This window comes from Paralichthys olivaceus, chromosome 3, assembly GCF_024713975.1.
Source record: "Paralichthys olivaceus isolate ysfri-2021 chromosome 3, ASM2471397v2, whole genome shotgun sequence".
Lineage (NCBI taxonomy): Eukaryota > Metazoa > Chordata > Actinopteri > Pleuronectiformes > Paralichthyidae > Paralichthys > Paralichthys olivaceus.
In genome coordinates, this window is record NC_091095.1 from 14,759,977 (window position 1) to 14,784,638 (window position 24,662).

The 24,662-nt window shown below is 42.0% G+C and overlaps 1 protein-coding gene across 4 annotated transcripts in view; it reads left to right on the forward strand.

Annotated features, from left to right (window-relative positions):
• Positions 1-372: 372 nt before the first annotated feature.
• The window catches only part of tle2b (TLE family member 2, transcriptional corepressor b), a 76,160-nt gene continuing 51,870 nt past the window's right edge, over positions 373-24,662 (forward strand). For 3 of the 4 annotated variants that reach the window (XM_069522131.1, XM_069522134.1, XM_069522133.1), the window contains exons 1-4: positions 373-916; positions 1,133-1,246; positions 11,116-11,213; positions 13,412-13,475. In XM_069522131.1, the coding sequence (XP_069378232.1) occupies positions 1,223-1,246; positions 11,116-11,213; positions 13,412-13,475 (186 nt within the window). In that variant the 5' untranslated portion in view covers positions 373-916; positions 1,133-1,222. Of the gene's footprint in view, positions 917-1,076; positions 1,247-11,115; positions 11,214-13,411; positions 13,476-24,662 lie in introns of those variants that run through there. The other variant, XM_069522132.1, reaches the window with a different exon arrangement.

Sequence of the window (24,662 nt, forward strand, 5' to 3'; positions counted from 1 at the left end):
GACTACGACAATGTGTGTGTTTGTGCTGTGTCCACATAGCTGTCATGAATTTGCGTGAGTGTCGGTGTATGCGTACGTGTGTGAGTGTGTGAATCCCGATTCATATCAGTTTGAGCGTGAGTCTTTGTGCATGACTGATTGCTTTCTCTGTCTGACCACAGTTGAAAAGAGATCCATCTCCATCCTCCCTCTGCCTCTCTCTCTCCTCCCTCCCTCCATCCTCCCTCTGCCTCTCTCTCTCTCTCTGCCTCTCTCTCTCTCTCTCTGCCTCTCTCTCTCTCTCTTTGAGTGTGACTGGGTGTCTCTATCTACTCAGTTCTACCTTAAGAGGAGCTTTAGCAGCCTGTCATGTTTGTGTTGAAGCCAACAGGCACAATATATTACAGTCTAGGGCTTGCTGCTGAAAAGCCCGCTGGATCCTCCACTGACCTGCTGTTCTTTCCTGCTTTCCTCTCTTCCTGCGTTTTTTCCCCTCCACATTTAGATTAAAAACAAAGCTCTCTCTCTCTCCTTATCTCTCTCTGTCCCTTCACCCCTCCCTCCTTCTTCTTCTTCATCTTCTTCTTGTCCTCCTTCCTCTTCTGTTTTCTGCGGCAGTAGTTAACGTTGAGGCTTCAGTGCATCAGAGGAGGAGGAAGCAGAGACTGTTTGGACGCGTGTGTTTATGTTTGTGTGTCCTGCCATTGGACGGCCGGGTGAAGGGGGCACGAGGAGGAGGAGGAGAGAGGAAGAGAGAGGACTTGCCTGGATGACATTCTCTGTGTCATGTCACTACGTGTGGACCTTGACTGATCACAGGGTGAGGAAAGAGGGAGAGACACTGAGAGGAAGACAAGGAGGAGGAGGAGGAAAAACTGAGACTTTGGTTTACTGGGAAAAGAAGAAGCAGCAGCAGGAGGAGGAGGAGGAGGAGGAGGTAAAGTCTGGTGCTCTGTGTAATCATTACAGTGTTGGAGAAACCTACCGACGGATTGAGAGCTCTTTAGCTGTGTGTCAACAGAGATTCTCATCAGAAGACAATAAGAATATAAAGACGGTGGAAAAGTGAAGACTGCTGTGTCCAGCTGAGGAGCAGAGACTGGACTTACTGATAGAGAGTGTGTGTGTGTGTTTGTGTGTCTGTGTGTGTTAGACTGTGTAACCGGTGGAGGGCAGAGGAGTGGAGGGCCAGGGGACTAACCTGGCCATCAAACGGACTGGCAGCCTCTCCTCTCCTGGGATCATGTACCCTCAGGGCAGGCATCCGGTAAGTACCTCCTTATGTCTCTTTCTCCTGTCCGTCTCACTCTTTTATTCTTCTGTCTCTCCATCTCTCTCCATGTCGGTCTCTGTCACTTTTTATGTCTCTAATTTGCCTTGTTGCTTCTATCTCATGTCCTCTCTTGCTCCCTTTCCCTTCATGCTTCTCTACTTCTCTTTTCTTGTCTTTCCTCTTTTTACTTTCACTTGGTCTCTTCCTCACATGTCTCTCTGCTCCTTGGTCCATGCTTGAGTCTTCATGTCTTTCCGTCATTTTTCATCCTGTCTCTTCTCTCTCTTGTTTAGATATAGGGACTGTACTGTAACATGAGGAGTGAGATGTGAGGGGAGGGGGGTGTTTGGAATAAGAGATTCCCTGTAATGTACACACACACACACACACACACAGTCGTGTTTCCATGGCTTCAGAGGACATTACATTAACTTGCGTTGATTTCCTGGAGACTTAATCTAACCTTAACCACCGTTACTACTCGTCTAACCCAAACGCTAACCTTAACCCAACCTTAACCTCACCATAACCTTATTTTTCACCATCTTAAAGAAGACAAGTCCCCATATTGAGACTGTTAAAATAGATTTAGTTCCCCACAACATGAGCAATATCTGGACCACACACACACACACACACACACACACACACACACACACACACTCACCAACACCTTTGTCAGCTGCAACCAGGGGCCTTTGAAATCTTGTTGAGGGTTAACCGTGTAGGTGGCATATAACTGAATCTGCACTTCTCATGTGTACATTTGTGTCCATTAGTGTGTGGTGTGTGTGCACAGTGTGTGTGTAGAACTGTTTGTGTGCATGGCAGTGTGTGTGTGTTTGTGTGTGTGTGAGAGAGAGAATAGATCTGATCGTACTAATGTGTGTGTGTGCAGGTGTGATGAAGTGTTTTTACGCCTGTCAGCTGTTCATTTGCTGATTTCTGTTGCTAAGCAAATGCAAACACACACACACACACACACACACACTGACTGTTTAATTGATAGTTAAGTTCAATTTAATTCATTTTCATTACCACTAAGAAAGGTCATGAGTTCTTCCTGTTTAATACCTGTTTTAAGTCACTTTGGCCCATTCACTTCTACCCGTCATCAGCAGTGAGACTCTGCCGTTGATTTACCTGGCAGGATGAAGTGAGGGTTTAAAGAACGGGATGAATGGCAGCTTAGGCTTGGTCAGACTCGGGCCATACGTTTCACACAGGCCCCAGTCCGGTTGATATCATCACATTTTACTGTCAGTCTCTTTGTATCTGCTACAAACTGGGTCTGTGACCACTCAGTCCGTCAGCCAGCCAACCACTCACCCAGCCAGTCAGCCAGCCAACTAGCCAGCAAGCCAGCCAGCTAGCTATCACACAGAATTATGAATGACATTTTCACAAGAGGAAGGCATGAGGAATCAATTATATGTACAGAGAGAATGCTAATAAGCCAGCCGCTGGAAGAGAGGCGCCGTTCGAAACAAGAGAGAAGTGAAAAACAAAGGGAGAAAGTGAAAGATGTAAGAGGCGTGAGGGAGAAAAAAGAGAGAGAGCGACTTCTTTAAAAAGGCTTGGCTGGGGGTGGAAAGAGAAATGAAAATGAATGAGAGATGCAAAGGAAGAATAGTGTGAACATTCCTCTGTTCTCTCCTTTAGAGGCGTATCAGAGAGCTTCCTGCTGCGATCTCTGTGTTTGTGATAAAGTTCAATCCCAGATTGAGCCAAATCCAGACAATCGATAGCCTCTGTCTCTCACTCCTTATTTCTCCCTTCTGTTTTTCTCCCTCTGTCTTTTTTCTCTCTCTCTCCCTCTTCTGCAGCCCTCTGCTGCCAGTGGAACTTTATTTCTGGTGTTGCTATGAAATGTGATCTGTGTAGAGGTGTGAGGGTGCAAAGAACAGTTGTGTGTGCACACATGCATGTGTGTGTTTGTAAATTCAGATCAGGATTTCTCACTTACTTATTCTTACACTTCCTCTCGCCCCCTTTCGTTGTACCTTTTCAAGTACTTTAATCACGCATATTTCAAGGAAATAGTCATAGCAGATATTTGTCATATTTTTTTATTTTGGCTGTATTAATGGCTTCAATTTCACACAGTTTTAAAAATGCATGCTTTAGCCATTGCACTGCAAACATAATAAACTTTGAATTATTGATTACCATTATCCAACAAAAAGAAAGGTGTTAAACAATCACTAACATTAACATATCAGATGTCAGATAATTTGTGATTGAAGTCTGCTTTTGCTGCTGCACACAGTCTTAGCAGACCTTTGATCAAAAAGTAATTGATTTTTAATCAGGAGCACATTTTAGAAAAAATTCCAAGTTAGCTTTTTATATCAATGTGGCATGATCTGAAACTAGAGGACAATTAGAAGGTTGGACATTCAACACAATTATGAATTGTTTGCGATGAAAAATAGTCACAGTCATGTAAAAGATGAATACACATCACACTAGTTCCCACTAAAACAGTAGAGCTGCACAGAAAAGATGAGACTTGAGATTCTCTCCCATTATCAGAGGGGGTTTCTGCTGGAGAATTATTGTTCATATGTTCTTAACACAGAGTTTTCTCCACTTTTCTCTTGGTCACAATATTTCACTGGCTTCCTGTTTCTCCGCACTACGTGGGGGAACACTGTGTTGTCATTGGTTGCAGGGAAAGCAAAGATAATGCAGCATTTAGTGGGTGGTAGGAGCAGCTGATTAAATTAAAATGCAGCAGAGTTGTTGTTAATTAGAAATGTGATCGCATATGGGTGTAAATGGAGATCATGATTTTTATGATTAATTGTGTAGTCCTAGTAAACAGACTGCTCTCTGCTGAGTAGATTTAATGTTTCAGTCAGACACCATCGTCTACATGTAAGCTGCAGATGTGAGAGCTGCCCTGAATGCTGCTGCTTTTAACTCCTCTCTATCCCTTTGGACTTGATGAGAACAGTGTCTTCTGTATAAATAGATAAAATGTACATTCATGGCTGGTGCAGCGTTATTTTTTCTACTAGATTTTTGTGGCAAGCATTATCAGAAATTGATCCTCAGTGCTGTGTGAGTGTATACATTCTTGTATGAACAGTGCGTGTTGCCTTGTTTACTGAGTCAGATGTGTGCACATGCATGTATGTATTCTCATATTTGAGATGTTTGTGCGATTTCTTTTTAGAGTACATTAGCTCTTAAGTGTGCCTCTGTGTGTACGTACATGTGTTGCTGTGTGTATGCACCAAGTATGTGTGTGTATCTCTCTTTGTGTTCCTGTAAAAGTACTAGTGCGAGTGTGTGAGTGTGTAGCTGTTAAAGTGCGTGATTGCATCTGGAAGAAAAAGGGGAAGAGAGAGCGATGGTGGTTTTCTTGTGTGTCTTTGTGTGCACTAACAACAATAACAATAAATATTGTCCCAGTCTGACCTTGACTGTTGCTGTGAATGTACAAGCCCTTGATTGGCTGCCCCACCCCAGTGACACACACACACACACAGACACGCACACGCACACACACACACACACACACACACACACACAGGTTTGGGTTTCTCTGTACATTCATTTTAAGCTGCAGAAAAGGAAGCTTTGGCTGTGTGTACACCCACAAAGCTGTGTGTGTGTGGCTGTGTTTATGTATAGTACAAATATTCCCGCAGCTGTAATAGTTGTGGTGGCTGTAGTCTGAAGAATGAAGAACAGACCGTTTATTCAACATTCCCACAATAAAGAGAGAGAGAGAGAGAGCCAAAGAGAATGAGAGGCAGAGTTTAGTTGCTGAAGGTGTTTAATTTTGTTCCAGAGATGCGGAAATACTGAATAAAGAACTGCTCTGATGATCATTATTACACTGTCCATTAAAATCATTCAGTCACTCTCTGCTTTGTATATGTGTGTTATGACACCTAAACAGCTGCTTAGATTTTATCAGGAGGAGAGAGGGAAATGCCAAAGAATCAAGAGCTGCCTGTGTGTGTGGTACAGTTTAAGAAACGGTTTCAAAATCATGGCAATCAAAATATACAATCATCTGACTGTCTGTGTGTGTGTGTGTGTGTGTGTGTGTGTGTGTGTGTGTGTGTGTGTGCGTGCACGTGCGTGTGTGTGCATGTGTGTGCGTGCTGAGGGCTTCCTTCTCCTTTGGCCATGAGTAGGGTAACACTTTATTTTTACGGCCAAGTAAACAAACCAATGCCAAATATGTGGCCACAGAAATCACATATGCTCGGTTAATGAGTGCAGAGCCCACAGTGAGATTGTTTGTGTGTGTCTTTACGTTGGATTCTGATGTGTTTATGTATTGAAAGTGCACGGGATGGAATTTGCAAGTTAATTTCATGTGCATGTGATTGCTGGAGTTTTTTTGTACTTGCAACTGTGTGCTATTTGCTCTCGCATAAACTGGACCAGTCTTGTTTTCTGGCCGTGCGTCTCTCTTGGGCAGTTTGTTTCCCCCCCAACATTTGTGGCTGTAATGAAATCCATGTACGGCAAACAGCACAGCGCGTTGCTGTCACCTCCTGCAGATGACATTCTCCCCTTCTTTTCTTTGTCCTCGTCTTGTTTGCATTTAATTTCATCCTGCATTTCTAAGGCAACCCCATAAAATGGCAAAAAGTCAAGTAACAACAATACAGCTGCAGTGAGACGACCCCACAGAACAAGCAAAAAAGTCTGATCAGCCAACAACTTCTACTCAGACATCAGCAGCCACCCAGATTACGTCTGCTTTCTGATTTGAAAAAACAAGTCATTTTCAATCCCCAAATCCTGTGTTGTGTTCTTTTCTTTGTCATTAAAAGAAAATGATCAGAGCGAGGCTTGGATGGAGTCCAGGGTCTCTTTTAGCTGCCAATCTTTCCCTGATTTGTAATCCAGCGCTTCGTGGCTGACTGGTGAGCTGCAGCATTAACTGGATAGCTCTCTGATTGACTGACTAGTTAAGCAGTGGACTGACCATCTGACCATCCAACTGACTGACGGTCTGACTGACGCATTGTGTTTCTGATGCGTTGTGTTGCTCACGCTGCGGGGAGAAGTCGACACAGAGCTCAAGTCTTCGCACTGAGGCAACAACCAATGAAATAATGTTTAAACCAACACACAAGTTCAGATGTGAGCCAATCAAATCATGTTAATGTGTAAGAGGGGACAGGGCCAGGTGGTGAACCTGGCGTGTGCTCATCTGGTTGTGTTTTTAATTTCCTGTGAACCTCTGTGTAGCATTGCATTGATAGCTAGCATTAGCACGACTATGTTGTGTGTCCCAAACATGAAACTGTGATTGTTATGACCAGCACCAAGCATTGGTCACGCCCACCGCCAAGCATTGAATGACTGACTGTCCTCTTACAGTCTCACACACACACACACACACACACACACACACACACACACACACACACACACACACACACACACACACACACACACACACACACACACTACTCTGATACTCCTCTGCCACACTTCTCATATATTCATATGACTTTTTCCTAAATATTTCACTAGTCAATTACTATTTCATGTGCTATCACAGTGTCTGCGCCTGTCTCAGTCACACACAGAAAAAAAGGAAGAACAAAGGAGGTTAAAGAAGGAGAAGTGAAGAACAAAAGGAGAGAAAATGAAGCGAGGTGACAGAGAGAAGCAAGAGAAAATGTTTTGTTTATGGCTCTTTTGTTTGAATGAATGCGTCCATGCGTAGGCATGCCTGCTGATTCCGTGTGAACACTCATGTGTTGGTTGGTAGAAAGTGTGCCAGGGGCTAAACGGATAGACGACAAGCAGACAGATAGAATAATTTCTTTCTCAATCACTCCCAGACCTGCATCTGTTTCACAGTTACACAGCTCTCTCATGCAGCCGCTGCCACTGCTGGAAAAACAAGCAGCTGCTTGAACAGAGGACTTCCACGTGAGGGACACACAGACGGAACTGATACTCAGACAGGAAGTAGAAAAAGAACAGTGAGAACCAGACACTGTATCTTTAAGTATGCTGCTTATGCTTAGTTTATAATAATCTCTACAAATCTTCAGATCTTCCTGCCACTGATTGATATTGATCTCTTTTTTTTAAATCAATAATGCTTGTCTGTAATCAAGTCTCATAGACGGACAGACAGGTGGATCAACCTACACACACACAGGAAGACAGACACTGACAGACAAGTAATGGTTGTAGCCACTGGGTCCCACTTCCATTCTGTTATGTGATCCAGTAAAATAGGCTTCACCCGCCACTCCTCCCTTCTCCTCCCCCCTCCCCCCATAGATAATCCTTCCTAATTCTCCGCTTGCCCGTGCCAGCTCCTCCAAATTGTGATTGACTGCTGTCCCACATGGTGTTTATGTGTGTGTGTTTGCTTGTGTGTGTGTGTGTGTGTGTGTTTGTGTTTGTGCACAAGTTGTCCTTCTCACTCCCCTCCTCAGCCTCCACCTCCTAGATTAACCGGATCAGTATTGGGTTTCAGGATCCCCTATGCTGACTACACGTACACACGTACACACGTACACACGTACACACGTACACACGTACACACGTACACACGTACACACGTACACACGTACACACGTACACACGTACACACGTACACACGTACACCCACACACACATACCACAAACACATACACACTTAAACACAGGAGGCGGTCGGCTGTTTTTGGTCCTACATGATGTGCTATTGGACCTCTAACAGTCTGGGCTGCCATCTGTCACAATACAGAAGAGACCAGGATACACACACACCCTAACCCACACACACACCCTAACCCACACACACACACACACACACACACACACACACACAAACACACACAACAACAAATGTTTGCTCTGGTGCACATACGGCATGACTTGCTGATGGCTCCATCTTTGTAAACATTGCAGACGGATGCACATTTATCCCCTCAGTTTTATACTTACCTGCTGAAGTGTCCTTGAGCTAGACCATCTCCCATTGCTAAAAAGCATAAACTCATTTGCAGGGCTCAGCACAGGCAGGGAATTTCTCCTTATAACTAAAGGGCTCATTAACCTCAGTCAAGAAACTGTCAAACCAGAAGAAAGGGATTCTACAGAAATAATTCAAATAATTCCCAACAGCACACTACAGAGGACATTCTGTTGACACCAATGGTTATCACTCGCAAATCGCTTGTACCATCCTGATCTGTGACTATGGGCTTTGTCACGTGACTTTGTGCTGCTGATGTAACTTGCCAGCACCACTTTGTTTGTGTGCATTCGCATGAGTATGTGGTCTGTGCTCTCATGGCAGCAGATGGTGGGAGCAGTGTTGCCACAGACGGACGGACAGAGCACAGGGCAGAGCAGCCCGGCTGTGTTGACTAAAGCAAAGGCGGCGTGACTCCATCCCTCTCTCTCTCTCTCTCTTTCTCTCTCCGTCTTCCTCCCATCCCCTCGGTGTCAGGCGGATGAATCGTCGCCTATCTCTCTCAGTCAGTGGCGATGCCGCTCTTTTATCATCTGTCTCTTTGCTCGTTCTTTCATTTCTCTGTAAGAATGTCAGACTAGTCTATCACTCCCTCCATCGTTCCATCCATCCATCCCTCTGTCTGTCAGGTCTATCTCTCTCCTGCCTTTTTTTTGCCAATCAATCCATCCATCCCTCCACCCCTTCCCATGTGTGTTCTATGTGTGTCCTTAAAGTGGGAATCTGCAGGCTCAGTGCATTTGTTTGTGTGCCTCTCACTGTACTTGTGGTTATGTGTGTGTGTGTGTGTGTTTGTGTATCTGCGTGTGCCAGATCGCTATCTATCTGTCACCCCTCCTTCATCCCCCTCCTTCCCTCCCCCACTGAGTGTGTGTGGTGTGAATCAAGGTCAGTGGGGATCTGTTGGCAGACACCACCCCCGCCCTCTTCTATCACCCCCTCCCCCACCACCACTCCTTCCCACACCAGCCAGAGGGTTTGTGTGTGTATGAGTGTGTGTGTGTGTTGTGCCCATCCAGCCATCTAGATGTCCCCGCTACGCCTGCCTCGGCTCAGTTTAGCTCAGCTCAACTCGGCTCCGGATTAATTACTGGGGAACCCACCGCGTCTCTGACCTCCACCGTTGGACTAATTGAAATCTAATTGAATTGTGCTTGTCTAGACTAATGAAGCCCCGCCATTGAAACCGGCAGTCTTTTAGCCTTATAGCTGCGTGCCGATAGCCACCCAGCTGCACTTCAGTCACAGCACCATGCCACTCAGTGTGGATGGATGAATAGGTGAATAGACAGTTATGTGAACAGATGAACAAAGGGGGCGGAAACATGGATTTATAGCTGCCTTTGGTAGTTGAATCACTAAAACATACTTTATGTTTTGTTACTGTAAGATAAATAATTAACTGTCTACATTATCATCAGTGGCATGAAAAGTCCATCAGTTTCCTCACTATGACACATCCTTCATCACATCCTTAGCTCAAATCAAGGTTGAGCTTTGCATCTTCATCTGAAAGCTGATAGCAGCTTATTTTCAATCAGAAGAAAATATCAGAAGATATCTCACAATTTTGCGTAACTTTTCCTGCCAGCTGCTAGTAAAATGACCAGCAAAAGTTAGTCAGCCCTATACATACTTTTCTGTGGTGAGTTGTGACTTGTCTCAATGTTTTCTGTTTCATGTGATGTTCGGTAGTTTGCCTTTGTCTGATGGGTCTCCTCTGCTGAAATGTGTCCTTTCTTATTGATTCCACTGAAATGACTGTGAAAACCAGGGGACAATAAAGTCTAAAGTCATATACAGCAGGAAAATATCTGTAAAACTTACAGAGTTGCCATGTCCATGATGTGGACACGCAACAGACACAAAACTGAAAAAAACCAAACCCAAAATAATACACTGTATCAGGGAGAAAAAAGGTACGTACGAGATGTCGCTGAGGCGGGACAGTGTGGACCTCAGGATCTTCTTGGTGAGACCTGGTCGTCTACATCCTCCAGGTTAACAGTGGTCGAGTCCCACAGTGGAGGAGAAATGAGTCAAAACAAATAGGGGGAGAAAGGCAGAGGATTTGAAAATAAAAAGAATCTCATTAAAACCCACATTCACTTCTACTTATCCCAGACCCGTTCCCAAACATAAACAGCTACAGCATCAAAAAACATCCACGGTGCCCTTGTTTCTCAAACTTCACGAAAATTATGGAGGAGGGTGGCTGTTGAAATCACTTTAGACAGATAGGGAGGGCTGAGGGGGGCCCCTGGGAGGTGCTTGTTTTGTTGGGCCTTCTTTAGCTTTTAGCAGGTGAGAGACGGTGCCGTGATTCCCTATAAGTTATTCATTTGACGTTTCCTCCCTTCTCAGCTCTTTGTAGGCTGGAATACATTAGCAACCTGGCAGAGTGGAGAGGATGCTAATGTGGAACGGAGGGAGAGGCAGAGGAGAGGAAGAAAGGATGGGGGCAGTGAAGGGAAGGAGGAAGAGTCATTAGGAGGAGGAGGAGAACAGAGAGAGAGAGAGGACGAGGCTTTATGATGTGTGGGAAGGAGAAGTGACCTTCCCTCTCACTTTCATCCTGGCTTTTTTCTCCCCTTACCTTGCTCTCTGGCGCACACACACACACAAAAACACACACACACACACGTTATCAGTATTGTGGTGGTGAGAACACTTCTTAACATTCCACAGCCTCTTACCCTAACCCGAACCATTAGAACTAAATGCATGACCCTAACCCAAACATAAAATCTGATCCCAAAACCCAAGTTTTAACTTTATAAAAGCCCTTTAGTGTTTTGCGATATAGATATAAATCATACAATCTCGAACAGGCACATGCACACATGTGTACCCCAGTGTCCGTTTTTAATGCTTTCTTTCTCTCCTTCTCTTTATCTTTTCTCAGGTCCCCCTGCAGCCTGGCCAGTCTTTCAAGTTCACAGTCCTGGAAACTCTGGACCGCATCAAGGAGGAATTCCAGTTCCTCCAAGCCCAGTATCACAGGTACACACAAAATATTACATTGCACACGTTACTCACACACACATACATTCATATACACTGATGTCGACTCTGTAGTTCTTACTTCCACAGAGGAGGTAATGTTTTCATCAGCATTTGTTCATTTGCTTTAAGCAGGATTAAGCAAGAACTCCTCAACTGATTTTCATGAAATATTGTGGAGGAGTAGGGCATGACCCAAGGCAAAACTTGTTCAATTTTAGAGTGGATCCAGATCAGTGGGTGGATCCAGGATTTTCTTTTCTCACTTTTATTTTCTTCATTTTAGTTGATTTCTGATTTCTCAGAAAGTAAGCGACTGATCAGGCCTGTTTTTATGACTGATATTGAGAAGTGTGTGCAATTTGGTGCAGATCTGGATCTTGTAAATTCAAATGTTGTTTCATAACAGGCCTTGTTTGTTGGATAACCAAGCAGCTTTGTGGAAGGATGTGGTGTGGGTCAGGGAAGAGTCCATAAAATCTTGGTGTGGATCAGAATCAAGGGGTGTTTTTTTCACTTTATAGGGCATTTTTCTACATTTTTGTTGATTTCTAACAATTCATGAATCTTGATGAAAAGACAATTTTGGGAGTGTGTGAAATCTTGTGCAGCTTGATTTAAGGGGACTGTTGATGGTCAAAAACATCAATTCTTTCTAATAAAGAATTTCCAGTTGTAAATCTAATGAAGAATCATACTCTTCTATTGTTTAAGTACAATATATTCTACTCTATAATTATAGAAACATCACATTGTAATTCAGCTCAGTAGAAATGGACTTTAAATTCTTGGATCTATGGACTAATAAGATAATTTGGCAGCATGTAAGTGAGGAGCTTTAATCATTATTACGACAATGGGCTGATGGTGAGTTGCAGCCCCTCATAAATAATTCTGTCTTTGCCTAAATCGATACATCACCTTTTGTATGAGGTATTCATTTTTTGTAATAAGGGAAATCTTAGCATCATAACTTTTTCTCTTCATAAGTTTACCTCAAATGTCTCTTTTCTAGTCACTGTCTTTTTTTATAGAGACACTTCCAGTTTCTCTTGTGATGTTAATAAAATGAAACAAATATATTTTTTATCTTATCTTAAAATTGAATCATCTCCGCTAATCACTCTTTCCCGAACACTTTGATTCAGTGTGACTGATGTGGATAATTAATTTATTAGTGTGTCACATATCAAACAGAGAATGATACAATGCAGCAGTTTTTCCACACCCAGAGGTCACATACGGTCACGTTATCGTATGGCTGACCAGAGGTGACCTTGGCTGAGAAAGATAAGCCATTATAGGTTAAAACATGCAGCCTCCGGCTCACACCTCAGTGGTCATGCTGCACAGCCTGCTGGGGTGCAGCAACGCTCCTTTACTGCTGCACTGATGGATCTATGTATAACAGACACGCAACGATGCAAACGCCAACTCAAATCTTTTCATGTTCATTGTGAGTGGTTCTGTAATTAGTGTACAAGCCAGAGACCATGACACCATATCTTTTCTTTATAATAATAATCTGATATAGTTTGACCTTTTTTGATAGTGTCAGAAAGGATAAAAAGAAAAACTCTGTCCCACCTCAACTGGAGAGTTTAAACAGTCCAGAACCAATACATGTTAATAATGTACATGCAGTGAAGCCTTAGCTGCATAACTGAGGTGTTTTCAGAAGCTTGCATTTGCAGAGATTTTGCTGTATTTAATCCATTATTGACCTTTGCAAAGAATTTGAACCCCGTTTGAAAATAACCTGAACTTGACCAGAGACTAAAGAAGAACCTATAACAAAAAGGCTCTGACCTGAAGCCCACCGTTCTTTGTCAGATGCTCGGTTTGAGCTTGGTATCAAAGCTCAATCAACAAAGGGATGAACACATGACACACACAGCCAGGCACCCTCCCACACACGGGTACAGTAGGTGTGATGAACTGCAGTAGAGAGAAAGACACACCCTGCTGGCTTTCGCTGCCATGAAGGTGATATATTTTTCAGTGTTACTGTCAGCAGTAATGTGGAGCCTTACTGTACGGTTAGAAATAACTTTTCAGTATCCTTACACAGCCTTAAACTGAATTTGACCTCACCACATCTAAGCCCTGTGGGAATTATAATTCATTTCAATGCATGCAAATAAAACATTTAATCTTTATGTGTGTGTGTCTGTGTGTCCTTTTTTGTCCTCGTGCAGCCTGAAGCTGGAGTGTGAGAAGCTGGCCAGTGAGAAGACGGAGATGCAGAGGCACTACATCATGGTGAGTCCAATCAAACCTTTACTTGGAGCTGTACTGTGATGTGTTACACTGAGTCAGAGTTAGAAAACTGTCTGATGGGTTCTTACGTAATTACAGTCAGGGGAGTTGTGTCTGTGCTTTTGAACAGCTGGATTTATGTTGTTTATTTCTAAAGTCATTTAGGAGTAAAAGCTGTTTCCTCTTATCTATTGTTCTCACTGTTTTCCTCTCAGTCTTTCCCCCCCGAGTCATGTAATTTATTTCTCTCATTTTATTCACATTAATAATTTGCTAAAGCAGTAAACACAGTGTACGCTTTCAAAACCCATAGAAAGTTAATACATTGAAGTCGTATCATGAAATGACAGTGTCACAATATCTCTAATAACTGTGCATCATTTACTTTAAAGAAACTTAATTTTCATATAGGAACAAAATCATGAATATATGTAACATTAAACCCAATTAAAACATTTCCACAATGCACGTATTGTACAAACCTATACTAAACCATTAAAGGTGTATCATACGTTTTCACGTGCACTGTTTATCTTGCACTCTCATACCTCTCCTGGATTTGTACTGTCTTGTTTTTTTCCACAGCCCTCTGCGTATTTTTCATCCCTGAGACCCTTGTATTTTTCTCAGTCTGTTCCTCCCGTGTCTTCCTCCTCTCTCTTACTTTTCTCTTGTGCGCTAACAGACAGAGCTCCCTCTGTGTCGTTGTATCTGCGCGACTAAAGGCTCACATGTATCGTAAGCCTTCGTCTGTGGTGCAAAACCCACACAGAGCCGACCAGAATACGATATGCACCATCTGCTAAGCTGCTCGCATTTCATAAACCTGGGAGAGCAGGCGGGATCAGGGCCGTAAGCTAGATAGACACACAGATGGATAGACGGAAAGAGAAAGAACCAGAGAGGCAGATAGACAGATAAATACAGTTGGAGAAAAAAAGGCGAGCAGACAGACAGGTCAGCTGGCAGACAAAATGAATATATAGAAGAACACAGGCAGGCAGGCAGGCAGGCAGGCAGGCAGGCAGGAGATAACACGCACACACACACACACACACACACACACACACACACACACACACACACACACACACACACAGAAACACTGTTGTTGCTTTTTTCTCAAGAGGATTTTCCTTTAAAGGTCTTTATTTCTCAGACTCCAGCTTTTCCTGATTCTAATTCTTGTTCTGTCTGATGATATAATAAGAGCCAAAAACATCAACATCGTAAGCTGTTGGATATTGTAACATTTTACATATTGTTATCTCCATTTTATAAAAAGGTGTTAACATTTATGATATAATGATAACAAAGTCAAACATTGCAGAAGTTATTCTTCTTCTATTATTTCTGCCAGTTAAAGCCAGAGTATGGAGTTTTTAGAAGGAAAAAAAACCCAGTCTTTCTGTGTCAAATGAGAAAGTTAATTTATAAGCAGAGGTCTAGTTGTATATGTTTGTGTAGCTATGACACATTCACATTCACATGCATGGTTATGCAATCACTGTTTACAAGTTTACATACATTACTCAACAAAAACTGACCACCTGATCAAATGTTGGACGGACGCCATGAGTAGTTGCATCATGCTGAGAATATTATTCAGCAGTCAAACATATAACGAGGTAGCATTAGATGACACCGTGGATTTAGTTGCTCATTCACATTGAGCAACATAGACAAACAAACACAAGTAGTTTGTGTTTTGAAAGATTTCATTCACTTGCTTGTGCCGAGCAACTGAAGCTGCATTAAAAACATCCATTCTGAGGAAATGTTGCAGTGCAAACAGAGGTCAAGCTCATCTAATAGGCTGAAAACGTTACTCAGCAAGCATCAATTCCAGCAGCACAAGCTGTCCAAGTTTAATCAGCTGACTCTGACATGTTTCTTTGCAAATGCATCACAAAATAAAGACGTCAGTAGAGTGAATGATGAATGAAAGGATACTTTGCTGCAGTGTAATTTTTACTGGTTAGATTTCGTGTGGTAGGAAAAAAACACTCTGCTTTTTGTGATTAAAAATGTATGTATGCAAATATTCTATTTCCTTACTCGGAGAAAACTATGCCTGCAGTTCAGTTTAATATTGTTCAGTTTAAGACACTGGGGTGACATTACGGTGGCTAATGTGAGTGAACAAACCATAGGTAGATATTGCTTTAAGTCTTGTAACTGACATTGCTGAGTCATTTGTTGATTCTAATGTTCTTCTCTCCTTATTCTACTGTTACTCTTCATGTAATATGTGACAGATAAACATTGAAGCTGTTTTTATTACAAAAGTCATAGGTTAACAGTAACTGTAAAAAAAACAATTTGTACCTCTACATAACTTAAAACTTTTGTTGATGATACAAAAGTCTCAACTGGTCCTCAACGGAGAGTCAGATTGAACTTCTTTTGTAAAACAGCCTCAGTATTGTGAGATATCAATGCTTCTCAAAGTGGAAAAACACCCACAAACATACACGTGCATATAAATGGCTCACTGCAGAACTCACACAAAGAAAAAACCTCAGAAGACCACAGACCTCTGAGAAAGAACCACATCTGTGATCTCAGACACTCCTCATTTTAGCTGAGGTTTCACTAAATTACTATGTGGAGCAAATAGTGTAGACTTCCACCTTCTCCACTGCAAATCCCTACCAGCCTGAGCTGATACAAGAGCAGTGGTGGTGTGGCAGCATGGATGCACTAATGTTTCTCTCCATAGGCAAAGCAAAGGATGACATTTAATCAATCTTTTTGCATATTTATTGGCCTTTGTGACCACCGCTCCTCTGAGAAACTAAGGAATGGAGAACAACCACATGAACGTCCTCTGCTGAAGTTCTAAGTCAGTTTTCAGTTAGTTCACTATGGCAGTTGGTCAGATGCTGATGACATATAAGGTTATCATTGCAGATGGCTATCACTCTAGGCTATTTAATTGAACATGGGTGCAGAGCATGGCAAGTCGTAGTGTGTGCGCAGTGCTACGCTACTTCATAGGCATAGTTCAGAAATGAGAGGGAGGGGAGTGAAAGAGAGGCTCAAAAGGAGAGATAGCTTGACTGGAAAAAAGAGCAGAGACTGTCAGACAAAAAAAACAGGGAGCTGCTCAGGGAGGGAGGGAAGGATACAAAGGGAGGCAGAGATAAAGAGAATAAAAGAGGAATGGTAGAGAACGATAGAGGCAGGAGAGAGATACAGAGGGGAAAGAGAGAAGGAGAGAAAAACGCTGAAAAGGAATGAGAAAGATGTACCAGGGGACAGAATTGCAGAGAGGAGAGATGGAGGTTTGAGGGAAAAAAAGATGCTGCGAAGGGATGGAATAGAGAGAGAGAGATAGAAAGAGGAGAGAAAAGAGTATGCAACACAGAGTGCAAGAGAAAGAGATAGTGATGTGTTTGTGTGGGGGGGCGTGAAATGAAAAAAAGGGAAGATAGAGAGAAAAAGAGAGAGAGGGTGCATGCACAGACACGTAAATAATGTGAAGCAACAACGGACTCGCTGCGCCCACAGAGGAGATAACCCAGAAGGCTATATTTAGCTCGTTAGTCCTGTCATCCATACTGAGGCCTGTTTCCACAGGCTGGGGCTGTGCTCACCACGCTGCACTGCTCCTGCCTTTACTATTCATCAGTTGTAAGCTCTTTCAGCGTAAGGGCGAGGGGTTGGAAAGTGGCGAGATGGTTGTGCAGAATTTTACACGGCTGATGCATGTGGAATTTTTGGGGAACTTTTTAACACCTGAAGATTTTTCTCTGTAAGGTGGCAGACAGAGGTTTCATTTTCATTGTTTGTGGTGTTTTGTAGTCTGACCTTTAGCAAGACTTTGGTGAGTCATTTGGGCACCAGCATAAAAACAGTATCTTCATGTGAAACTGACAATGACCCCCAGATGCCATCTGGAGCAAAGGAGGAAATAATATACAGTTGTTATAGAACCATTAAGTTTATATAGGGAGGAGGACGAGGCAGTTTAGTGAGTCATCATAATGTGTGATTTTCACCGCTCCCTTCTCATTTCCTAATGACGGTCATCACTGGTTTCTCATAACAATCACCACAGGTCTTTCCGACTCTTAACTCAGAAGTTATTTTAACTCAAGCCATTATCATAACCCAACCCTACCCAACCCGTTTTTCTACCTTAACATAGCACAAACCTTAACCTGAAGAAAGGGTGCATACCTCCGCCAACGCCAAGGCCCTACCTCACCATGTCAAACCAGTGTTTCTCATAAATGATCCAGACTGCTTCAGTTTCATAATGGACCAAAAAATAGACACTTCTCATAATAACATAATACAACACAACATAATAGATCGAAGTTGGTGTTTTCCATTGCTGCATTGTATATCTGTATGCAGCGCTATTTGCCAAATGCTTGTGCTGTTGTCCAGAAAGTTGTTAGCATTCATGCAGACAGGTTAGTTATTGTCACTTGCAGTTTTAGAAGGTGCTGACAGATCAGATGAGAAAACTCTTATAAATATCACTGTGGAAAGCAATTACAATCAATGTGTATTGATCTTAAATGTAGAGGATTTGAATTTGGCTCTTTTTCCATACAGAAAATAATAATCAGTTGTGTGATCATATACTAGTCTTATGAATACAGGTGGTTTAGGGAGTCATTGCGAAAATCACATACTAGATGCTAATGGTAATCAGGGAATAGAGGTAATTATGCTGAAAATGTCCATAATTAATTGAACTATTGAAGAGGACATACAAAAGGCAAAATGCTGATGTTAGCCAATACCTGCAGTTGAATTATATTTACTAAAGAGCTGTACTTCTCTATCCACCACCATGTACACAGAAGGTGTTATTTTTGCTCTGCTGCTAGAAATCTCCATATGGCACTAAACTTTTCAAAGTTGGTAAGTCTATTTTCCTCGCATTTACCACTTTAAATCTAAAACTGCCAATGAGCAAGTTTCAAACTTTTCACACTTTTCACAGAAATGATGCCATAACCCTCTCAAATTGCTCCTGTCTAAGGATTGTTGCTGCAGTAAAGCAGCACAGTCAGGTTTGGATATACAGTGGTGTATTTGTATGGTTGGAAGACCCACTCCCTCAGCGTTTTGGACAGAGTATATGTTTTATGTTGGCTGCTGCGCTAGACTGGCCCATGTGTTTCTTTGTGTAGAGAGACACTGGCGGTATGTAACGTCAGCGGTGGCTGCAAACACACAAACATGGAGTCACACACGTTGAGAGTGTCTGTGGGCGTCTTGCTTTTCTCTAGCTTTTGTATTTATAATTCATGGCTCTCAGATTTCACTGCTCCCCTTCATCTTGGAATTCCACTGTGTATTTTTAAGGTTGCATTGTAGCCCTGGTTAATCAGGGGGCGTGGGCATGTCGGGCACATTCTGACACAAAGTGCAAGCATGAATCCTGCCTGGGGTGTTTTTGGGGAGTTAAAAAAAAAAGCTATTTCCTTAAAGTATTATTACCAGAAGGCACCTGTCCGTAGCCTGATAATCAGACTGAATTTTCATCTTTTCTAGTTTTAAATCTCTGAATAAATCTGAGATATGAGTTATGATTCAGAGGTTTGGGGAAAGCGAGACATGTTTGCTTACCCTCGTTGTGTATATTGGATATTTGATGTTTGCTCAGCTTGCAGTCAGCACCTGCAGCTTTTTACCTACCTGCTCAGTGTGTGAAACTGATCCAGGAATGGGTAAAGACAGTCAAACCGAACCTACTATCAACTACAGAGACTTTATTGTAGGACTTTCTGCTGTGGATTCCTGATTTATTGATTTATTCTTCTGCTTTGATCACTTACTTGACATTAACAAAGACTTCTACCCTCCTGTAGAGGGTGATAACAGCATACAAAAGCAGTTAATCATTAATATTATGACTTATTATTTCAAACTATGTCTCAGTTGTGTCTCTTATTAAAAAAAACGGTCTCAGTTTCTTGGTTGTGGACTGAAACAGATCTTTTTAAACGTCTGTGATTGGTTCCATTTGCAGAACAATTTGATAATATATGTTTCTGCTTTCCTTGTATGAATTTATCATTTTAGTTTATCATGGCTTCGGTGTATTGTCTCATGCCTGCCATGCGGTCATTTGTTGGAACGTGTGTGTGTGTGTGTGTGTGTGTGTGTGTGTGTGTGTGTACATATATCTGTGTCCATTCACTACATCCCCTCAGGCAGAGATGAAATGGGTTTGTACGTGCGTGCATCTCTGTGTGTGTGTATGTGTGTGTGTGTGGATTAATGCGGTGCTCTCAGCCTCTTACTCCAGTCCCAGCTCATCTGTCTGATTCAGCCTGACACACTGTGTTCTCTTTAGCAACATTACAGTCACAGACTGCTCGAAAAAGAGAGGAGAGAGAGAAGAGGGTAAGAAAAAGGGAAGGAGAGAGTGAAAAAAAATGAAGAGAGAGAATAGAAGTAATAAGGCAAGTGAAGAGCAAGACAGGGACACTGAGAGAGGACACAAGGGCATTGGCAGAGAGACAAGGAAAAAAAGTAAAAAGAAAAAAAAACTGAGAAAGGACACTGATGAGGAAATGAAGGAGAAAAGAAAGAAAAAGGGGAAAAAAGACAAAAAGAGTTCATATTATGACAGAGCAAAGGAGATGGAGCAGGGATTGAAAACAGAAGAGATGAAGGAAAAGAGATGCTGATAATTGGAGAAAGAGAAGAAGAAATTAAAGTGATGTAAGAGGACAGGAAGGAAGAAGGATTGCTCCTCTCTAAGCTAAACGTTGCTCTCTGATAGTGGGAGTTGGCCAGGGGATTTAAGCAGGGCCAGATGTAGGGAAGGATTGAGTCTGTTTTAAGAGTCTTAAACCTGTCTGAACTGTCTGGAGCCGGAGAAACAAACAGGGCTGGCATAAAGATGGACAGGGTCTCCCCCCACTCTATGTACACACACATATAAACCCCTTCACATTCAAGGTCAGTATCTACCCAGTTGTTCTGGCGCTGCCTCTGATGAAACTGGCTGCAAGAGAAGCTGCAGTGAGGCTGAGTGTCTGCCGTGACTGATTTAGTCGTCACCCGCTGACAGGGCACAATGGAGGAGTCAGAGCCTGCTAACCTAACCTCTGATGTGGGTTAGCGCAGCATGCTAATAAATGTTTTAACATCGGTGGTATGTGTGTGTGTTTAAGTGTGTGTGTGGGCAGGCGGATGAAAGAGACAAGCTCACCCGAGAGACACTGACGAACAATGCTTTGGTTTAGGTTTTCACATCCACACCTGCACACTCGTATAAACACACACGCACGTGCACACACACACATGCACACACACACACACACACACACACACACACAGGGAAGAGTAAATGCAAGCTGCTAACACACATATTAATGTGTTATAAACAGGCTATAAAGCCACACATGCCTAAATGTACAGTTGCACACACACATGCATATGTCCTATTTAGATAAATCACCTTGGATTAGACCCACTTTCTAAAGCTCATTTTAAAGTCTGCCAGCGTTCTTCGCAGAATGCATAGAGAGATAGAGAGAGAGAGTGAGAGAGAGAGAGAGAGAGAGAGAAAGAGAGAAAAAGAGAGAGAATCTGGCACCGTTGTCTGACACTCTCTCAACACCAGGGAGGTGGAGGGAATGAAAGAGCAAACACTCCCTGAAGAATGGAAGAGTGGAAAAGGAGGAGGGAAACACGAGATTGAAGAAAGAAAGAAATGGAGGGAGAGAGAGAGAGAGAGAGGAAAGGCTTGAGAGAGAGGAAGAGAGAGCGGCTTGTTGAGAGAAATGCAGGAATGCATTTTGCCTGTGTTGCCCTGATGATGACAGTGCAGTGTGTATGTTATTAGTGGCAGATACACGTTGGATATGGGCTATGTTCAGAGGAGCGGAACATTACAGTGCGATCAGATAAACAAGAATCACACTGCAGCCTAATTTATCTGAAGTAACCTGTCTGCTGAACTGACACGGCGAGCCCGAGAGGCAGGCAAAGACATGGAGAGATGATAATAATGTCAGTGAGTGAGATTTAGACTCACTATCTGTGGTGTATGGGCCAAAAGTATTTTGAACATTTTAAACATTTAAAGTTCCAGAGAGTAAAATTTTTGCCTTATTACACATACATTTTTATAACAAATAGCGCTGCACATGTAAAGTTTTAAAAAGCCTAATATGCAGTTTTTCATTCAACAAATAACACTGCTGAAGCTTGCAGACTCTTTTCATATGTGTCCTTGTTGGAAAAGAGCAGCATTCATATATTTCTTTGAGTCAAATAACATGAATTCAGCCAAGCTAAATTATCCAATGTAATCTGAATCATAAAATATATTGTAATTTAAAAAAACATATAAATGCAAGATCTGCAGAATATATTTAACTTTTAATCTGACTTTTGATTATTATTATTTTATTATTATTATTGTTATACATATTGTAAATACACAAAATGCAACAACCATCTAGCTTTTTATATTACTTTACAGCTCAGTGAATAATAGAGCCTGAGCAATATGGATATTTGGGGCCTGATGTGAGTTAAAGTTAGTGAGTAAAAGATTCATTAGCGGATATATATAGAGCTTTTGCAGGGATTACTAAAATGTTGTTATCAAACCTTTATGATGAATAAGATTTACAGTTTAACCATGAACTTTATCGTAAACAAATATAAACAATGATTATAATGATTACTGTTATTTGTATTTACTGTGTGATGCATGGTGTTTTGACACCATTGATATTCTCCTAACATCTAACGGCAAAATGCATTTTGTGAGTTGTAATCCAACACATACTCGTTCTCTTTCTATACTGTCTGGGTGGGCAGTGCTGGGTACTCTTGGTAAGTGATGTCACCCAGCCGGCCGAGTGTCCTTCCACAAGGCTTAACAAATAACACTCACGCACCCAGGCACACACACGTCTACCACATGCGATTCGCAATCTGCTACTCACACATACACACAGCCGGCGCAGATAAGAGTTCTTACAGAGTGCTGGATGAGAACACAGTGTCACAACAAAGGGATTATATAAGGCAAAAACTTCAGGCGTGTGGGGGTGGGCGGGGTGGGCGATGGGTTAATTGGAGTTTCGGGGGGGTGCAGACAGTTAAGAGAGGAGGGACCTATTAAAAACTGACTACAACAGACAATACACATAGTGTAGCACCACAATTTTAACTACTTTATGCAGTACAGTTATTACTATGCTGCAGTGTAGAGGACAGCAGTTAATACTGACCCACACAATACAATACCGCACTGTATCCCATTATATAACCTTCTATTGTTGTCTATATGACTTTAACGTGTTTGTGTTGCCTTCAACGTGAACAGTAATGTCAGTAGACAACACTTAACTACACTGTATCTTTGCTTTAAGTCATGTACTGAACTCTGGATAATCTCTGGACATTTTCTGGTGTGAGGAGGCAAATGTCTGAGTGAGAACCTCCAGACCTTCTGCAGAATTTCTTCTGCCAAGTAAAACCTAAATGTCAGTTGAAATAGCAGGAGACCCTCTGCAGGATCCCCCACAAGCGAGTGTTGGTGATGTTTCTAACTTCTAAAATAAAAGAATACAAATATCTAAATTCTGCGGACATCCTCCTCAAGTTTAAGTGTATTTCTGAGTCACACAGTGTTGAGTTGTAACTGACAATTGCTGGTGAGTGTTTACACACCACAAGGCACAGTTGTGACTCCACTACAGTCCAGACCAGACTCCCATAGTGTTGTCACGAGAGTGCTGTTCAGACTGTAAAACAGAACAATAGTCACTTCACTGCTGTCTAGCCTACACCCACAGGACAACTGTTACTATATTCCATGCACTTATTCTATTATTTTCCACCTCTTCACAGGAAAATTTCACTGTTCCAGTCTGAATTGGTTGTGTAGTTAAAAGAGCAAATGTCCAGCTGGAGCAACTTCAAGCACCGTAACTGAGCGATGTTGAAACTGGCTTGGTCATATTACTCAGTCAGCTTCTAGCTTCCTGTCACATGCTGCTGTTTCGAATCCTAATAACGTAACACCTCTCTGGGTCTGACAATCGCTGCTCTGTCTTTCTTCACGCTGAATGACGTAGGATTAAATGAAAAACCCTCTAAAATGTTTTTCTGTGCTGTCCCGAAGGTGACGATGGTCTGTATCTTACCTCGCAGCATTTCAAGTCAGCGTTTAAAGAAATTATCCTGCGGGGACCAATAACTATTTGCAATCTCATATTGTTATCAGCAATATGGGGCTGTAGTTCTCAAGTCGCAGAACAATGAGGTGCATTTGCTCAAAATTATTTTTGACCTCCTGCTATGTGGGGAAACACTTTGACTTGTATGAAGCCCAAAATATTGAAACGTAATCTTTATATTCTGTAATGGTGGAAGAAATATTCAAACTAAATTTAATTAAAGCTTAAATTTAGCCAAAAGTAAAATGTACTCTAATAATGCAGCATTTTATGAGTATATAAATTATATTGTATTTTATTATTATTTGTAATTGCAAGAGGTGTTTTATTGGTGGAGGTGAAGCTAAGTTTAACTTACTTTTGTACATCTTTTACCATTTTATAAATACTATAAAGAAACATTAAATAGGTTAAAAATGTTTGTATCAGATATAGGGACATTTGAATTGGTCACTTTCTATAGTATATGTCAACACTTATATATCCTGAAGAAATGCAATATTACTTTCTACTACAGTGTCATCATTTGACCATATTCTCTATTCATGTTTGTCTACCTGACCTATACTTGTCGACAAAATTCATCTCTTATGTGAAACTGTCACTGTTCTTTTATTCATGACTGTTCCCAAAAGCTAACCGTGTGTTTATTATTGTTACCATGACAACAGGGGTCCAGTACACTAGCTGCTGGTACGCTCCTATGGCTCGTATCTGAGGTCAGGGATGGGCGACCTATTTGGTCATTGAACTTGGAGGAAATTACTTTCTACTGTTGGCATATAGACATAGACAAAAACATTTGTGTGCAGAGTTTTTAGAATTCACACGTAGCTTTTTTTTTCTTAGCCTTTGCCTTGGATTCTCTAACTTGAGAGATGCATAGCTGAAGAAAAATGTCTCGCTACCTGACTGAGGTATGCATTGACGTGAATGGCATTTTTTAATCAAACGGTCTCAATGGAACTTGATGGAAAGCGACTGAACGCCTTCACCACTACACACACACAGTAGC